The sequence below is a fragment of the Morus notabilis genome, unplaced genomic scaffold (assembly GCF_000414095.1).
Source record: "Morus notabilis unplaced genomic scaffold, ASM41409v2 Scaffold317, whole genome shotgun sequence".
Taxonomy (NCBI): domain Eukaryota; kingdom Viridiplantae; phylum Streptophyta; class Magnoliopsida; order Rosales; family Moraceae; genus Morus; species Morus notabilis.
This window is the reverse complement of record NW_010363634.1, coordinates 370471-376425: the sequence shown is the minus strand read 5'-3', so window position 1 is coordinate 376425 and position 5955 is coordinate 370471. Positions and strand designations below refer to the sequence as shown.

Sequence of the window (5955 nt, the reverse complement as noted above, 5' to 3'; positions counted from 1 at the left end):
ATTGTTAATTTATCGCCACGAATGGCTAGTATTTATGAATATCTTGTCAAGTGTAATATTGTATTATGATATTTATCTCTTGCAAATTTTGAAATTCCCGCAATTAAATTAATTAATATTGGCGATTCTAGCTTGGCATACATAAGCTATATATATATATATATATATATATATATTCACTGAGATCATATATAAGAGCTGCGTAGCGCATCTCACTAGATTGACCGAATATGAAGCAATATTTATATTTGATATCGTGCGAATATAGTGCAATGAAATGTACTCAAAATTTGTTAATTTTATTTATAGCGCCAAAGTACTTCGTCGGTTAACAAAGTCAGAAGGAACTAATTGTAGTAGGATAAAGAAATCATTATTATTCAATCCACCCTAAATTCAGGACAGCCTAGCTTTGCTCCTACTTTAATGGTTTTTCCTTTTTTTATTTCTTTTCTTTTTAGGAAATGCTTTTTTCTATTCGCACTTGTGCTTTTTTCAATACATCCAAATTTTCCTCCAAAAATTATTAAAAAAATCATTTTACAGTAGAATCTAATACGGATAGCATACATTTTTTATTATTAAATTTAATTAAAATTACATTAAAATAAAAAATATATATGTAAAATAAAAATTTATATTTTCAAGGCCTTTTTTGTACGAATGTCCCTTAAATTTTTTAAATTTAATAATTTAGTCTCTAATTTTTTTTTCTTGACAATCAATCTTTACAATTTGAAAATTTTAGCAATTAAAGCCCTTTTACTAACGTCTGTTAAGTTTTAAACGGAATTTGGCATGTGATTTGCGCATGACCTTTTTTAAAGGGCAGTGGTTGTCATTTTCTACATCAAAATGAACAAACCCTGGAAAGCAGCCAAAAAAAAAAAAAGATAAAACACAATACCCAGACCCACAAAAGATTAGAACCGAAAGGTTCACTTCACAGCGCCGTCGAGCATCCGCCGTGTGCTGATGAGCCGGCCTTTCTCCGACAACATCTGCTCTAAGTCTTAGAGCCCGTTTAATTCATGGATTAAAATTATGAGATTAGAACCATTTTTAATTTACGTGTATTTTTTGTGAGAGAAAATACTGTAGCGAACCATGAACCATGATTCGAATCAGAGAACGAATCCTCCAACTAAACGGGCTCTTAATTGATCTATTTTTCTAGCTTCAGATATTATCTAAGACATTGAAATTTTCTAGGTTGAAAAGGAGAAGGAGATTACCGGTCCTTTTTATTTAAGATTTTATGTTTAAATCTCAATCTCTCTAGGTGCGTTTAGAACTCGTTTCAAAATACTTTTATATTTCATATGAAAATGAAAATGAAAACGTTTTCAATCTCAGACAGAAATCATTTTTAAAAATGTGTTTGGTAATTTTATAAAGAGATATTTTTTAGTATAAAAACTCATTAATGTATCTTTCTCTCTGCTCGAGAGTGGAGAAAATAAAAATAAAAAACGAAAGATGACTAAATGTCATTTTTTATTTCTCTTCTATTTTACACTAAACTTAAAAATCGTTTTTATTTCTGTTTTTTATCTTTAATTATGTCAAACGTCGTATTAAAATCATTTTTATTTTTTTTCTTAGAAAACGTGAAAAACAAAACCAATAACAATTCCAAACACAACATTTATTTCTTATTTTGGTTTCACTGTTCTTTAGGTATTTGTTACTGCGGATGATGAAAAGGTAATTTTCATTTTATCTGATAATAAAAAGATTCCCAAGTCTGGTTTTTTCCTTTTACCTTAAGTGTTTTTTCTTTTTCTTTTTTTTTTTTTGGTTGCTTTTAAGTTTTTGTTTAATTTGGTGTTGAAAATGACAACCACTACCCTTTAAAAAAACTCATGTCCAAATCACATGCCAATTTCTGTTTAAAAATTAACATACGTTATTAAAAGGGCCTTAATTGTCAAAATTTTCAAATTGAAGGAATTAATTGCCAACAAAAAAAAAATTAAAGACTAAATTGTCAAATTCAAAAAGTTCAGTGAAAAGTTTATAGAGCGTCCATTAAAAAAAAAAAAAACCCACTTTTCGACCTACCATAGAAATCTCTTTAAAAAAAATTAAAAAAAAAAATTGAGCCACTCAAGAAAGAATTATGAATATCCTTAGAACCATATAATTTAGGCCTGAAAACATTTGTCCCCCAACAAAAACAAATACAAATGTGGCAATCATTATCGAACATGGGTGCCACCCCACATTTTGACTCTTTATCCCAACCAACCCCAATCCCTCATTTCAAATATAAACTCTCTGCCACATTTTCGCAAACACGTAACCTGCAAAAAAAAAATCCCAAAAAAAATGCAGTTTCTAACCATTTTTGTTCTCCTCCTGCTGTTGTTCACAGCAACCTCAAATGCCCTGACAGGAAGCACTTCAATCCAGTTTCTGGGCACGAAAACCCAGTTCCTGGGCCCACAGAATGCCGTGAGGAAGGCGCTGAGGATGAGGCCGCTGGTGTGGGACCCGCGGCTGGAGAAGTACGCGCGGTGGTACGCGGACAAGAGGCGGTACGACTGCGCGCTGGTGCATTCCAACGGGCCGTACGGGGAGAACATATTCTGGGGGAGCGGCGAGGGGTGGACCCCGGCGCAGGCGGCGGAGGCGTGGGTAGCCGAGCAGAGGTGGTACCGATACTGGTCCAACTCCTGCGCCGGTGGTGAGGTCTGCGGCCACTACACGCAGATCGTGTGGCGCGAAACGCGGAAGATCGGGTGCGCCAGAGTGACTTGCTTTGGTGGTAAGGGTGTGTTCATGACTTGCAACTATGACCCTCCGGGGAATTATGTTGGCGAGAGGCCTTACTGAATTACATGTATACATTATATTTATATAAACATATATATATATATATATACACACATTGTTATATTACGTATCACGTATTTTATCATATTATGTGTTAGGAGGTTTTTTTTATTCCAATGTTTTATCCATAATTATGTTTATGAACATTACATCTGATTAAATTCACGTTTAAATAAAAAGATATACAAATATGATGCAGATCTAACGTTCAAAATGAACCCTGTATCCCAATCGAGAAGTTTGTTTTTCTCTGTGTTTTTTTTTTTTTTTTTTTTTCAATAGTCTATAGTAGAATTCTGATAATGTGTCATAATAAGGGGAGTTTTATAGCATGCGAATGATATGGGCCTGAGATTGTGAATATTACTTACGTTAGAAGTTGTGAAAGAAACTTGATTTGTAAAGTCAGCTTCTTTTTCAACTTCTAAATTCACATGTTTATCAAGTACGGTTTAATTTTAAAAAGGCAAAAATGAGGAAAGGAGTACCCAATTAAGTTTTTTTCTTTTCTGAAAAATTTTATAAATTTACTGTACCCATGTGATCTTGTAGAGTTTTAAGACAATGAAAGTTGCAATTTTCACTAAAAGAAAATTACATATTCTATCTTTTTAAGTACTTAATTTATTAAAATTATTCATTTTGAAAAATTTTATCCATTAATTAGTTCTAATCTAAAAGATAGAAATATATAGACTAATGTTAAGGAGTATAAATAAAAAGGAACTCCATTTTAAAAATAAAAAATAAAAAAAAAGTGTTGGAAGGTCAGTGGACTTGTGTGATGTGAGGCACATAAAAAGGATATGCCCAAAGTCTATATGGTCAGGAATGAATAAATTCGAGCTTGGATAAAAACGATTAGCAGAAAAAAAGAAAAATTGCTTGAATCAAACTACGATGTTACACATATATAATGTTATTGTTCTTATTTTCCTCTAAGGTGCAAATTAATCATTTTAATAAAAATATTTTGTAAACTGGTTAATATTATTGGTCGTAATCTGATTATCATAATATAGGTAATAATTATCCAGCAAGCAAACTTCTCTTTTGTTTTTGTTTGTTTTGATTATCATGATATATTATAACTACTAAATATACAGTACGCTCTTAAAAAAGAAAAAAAAAAATCCAGCACCACAAAATTCTCTTTTGTTTTTATTTGTTTCCCTTTATAATATTGTGCTCATTTTCCACCTCACATTACTTGAATTTAATATTTCATTTGCGTTGCAAAAATCAAAAAGCATATTTAGTGTCACTCTACATATTGTCTGCGGAAAGTTGCTTTATTAATCTAGACAACCTGGAGGATTAATCCCAAGAGATTCTTCTAACAAGTAACACATGTAAGATAAAGTAATACAATCTCTTCACAATATTAATTCAGAGGAAAAAACATAGAAATTCTTTTCTCACAATATTCGGTAGGTACATACATAAATTTGTACTCACAAGACCAATGAAGTGCCATAAAATTAAAAATAAAAAATAAAAAATAAAAATAAAAAAAACCAAGAAGTATACACACATAATTGAGAGCCTTACAAGATTACTAATATTCGGTAGGTACATAATATATGTCTTTATATTAATCATACCATCAACTCAGTGTATTGCCTTAAACACTTTTAAATACAAAATTCCACCGAGCCCAAGATATATAAAATTTCAACTCTAACTCTTAATATTCTAAATGGGGGCATGATTTTATCGTTAGACTAGACATCCAACCCGAACCAAACACATGACAACCCATTCTAGAAATAGAAAAAAAAAAAAAAAAAAAAAAAACCAAAAAAAGAAAAACCCACTTAAAAAAAAAAAAAAAAAAAAAAAAAAAAAAAAAAAAAAAAAAAAAAAAAACCTAGAAATATATATATCCCAAATTCTAATATCAATAAAAGCAAACCAAATAGTAAACTATAACATTCTTTACTCGTATTAAATACATTGTATTGTATCACCAATAATGATAAATAGCGTTCTTAATACGGCCTCTCGCCAATATAGTTTCCCGGCGGATCATAGTTACAAGTCATGAACACATCTCCATCCTCACAAACAACCCTAGCACATCCAACCCTCCTAGTACTCCGCCACACAATCTGCGTGTAGTGGCCGCACATCTGGCCCTCCACGCAGGTGTTGGTCGCGTAGGAGTAGTACTTCTCCTCGTCGGTCCACGCTTTGACGGCATCACCAGGCGTCCACGCTCCGCCGCTGCCCCAGAATATGTTCTCTCCGAGCTTGAAACCGCCCTCGGGGAAAGAATGCTGCAGCTTGCAGTCGGATTTCCTTATCTCCGCCCACCAGCGCGCGTACCTCTCGAGCTGGAAGTCCCATGTGAGCGGCAGCTCCCACTTGGCCGCGCGCGCCATGTTTTGGGCGAACAGGAATTGGAGTGACTCGCCTATGCAGCCCCAACATAGCTGCTTTGACACGCGATATATGGTCTCGTTATCGGCTGATGGTTTCTGGAGCTGCGTAGTTTTGGCTGGTTTATTGTCAATTTGAGAAGCATTATTGCTGCCACATGTGAGAGCTGTGAGAAGAGCTAGGACTAGGAGTAATATTGGCAAATGGGGTTTGGCCATTTTTGGGGATTGTGATTTTTCTGACGACTGGCTTTCAATGGGAAACGAGTGGGGCTGTTATATAGGGCCAGCTTCAGAGAAAAGGGGTTTTGGTGGGGTAATTTTTGCATCATTGCCCCTTGAATTTTTCGTTATTTATAAGTTGGATTTATAACGTTTAATTTTTTATATTTAATACCCTAAAGAGGAGTTTGGTAACTATTGAAAGTGCAATTTAATCGAAAATGAACACTAATTAATTAATGTTAAGGTTTGTGACTATCAACCCAATACTAATTAGTTAGGGTGACGCGTTCCTCGTAAAAGGGTAGCACCTGATTGTAAGGTCTATTTGTCAGTGAAGTCTTTTTAGTGAGACGCATATAAAAAATGTGCTAACGTTGATCACCTCTTTTCAGACATTTTCTTAACAATAAAAAAATAATTATTTAATGAACGGCAATAAACATTTCAAATGTTAAAATTAAAAAGATCAAAATCCAACCTGTAAACTAATCAAAAGTTTTGAATATATTAG

General features: G+C 33.3%; 2 protein-coding genes across 2 annotated transcripts; one reads left to right on the top strand and one right to left on the bottom strand.

Annotated features, from left to right (window-relative positions):
* The first annotated feature begins 2137 nt into the window (after positions 1–2137).
* Positions 2138–2873, top strand: LOC21405672 (pathogenesis-related protein PR-1). Its single transcript, XM_010104693.2, has one exon. The coding sequence runs from the start codon at positions 2332–2334 to the stop codon at positions 2836–2838; it is 507 nt and encodes a 168-aa protein (XP_010102995.1). The 5' UTR covers positions 2138–2331; the 3' UTR covers positions 2839–2873.
* A 1912-nt stretch (positions 2874–4785) lies between these two features.
* Positions 4786–5453, bottom strand: LOC21405671 (pathogenesis-related protein PR-1). Its single transcript, XM_010104692.2, has one exon. The coding sequence runs from the start codon at positions 5436–5438 to the stop codon at positions 4830–4832; it is 609 nt and encodes a 202-aa protein (XP_010102994.1). The 5' UTR covers positions 5439–5453; the 3' UTR covers positions 4786–4829.
* Between the last annotated feature and the right edge of the window lie 502 nt (positions 5454–5955).

What these genes read in the sequence shown, in the direction of transcription:
- LOC21405671 (XM_010104692.2), bottom strand. Translation starts at nt 5,438, where the DNA reads ATGGCCAAACCCCATTTGCCAATATTACTCCTAGTCCTAGCTCTTCTC.
- LOC21405672 (XM_010104693.2), top strand. Translation starts at nt 2,332, where the DNA reads ATGCAGTTTCTAACCATTTTTGTTCTCCTCCTGCTGTTGTTCACAGCA.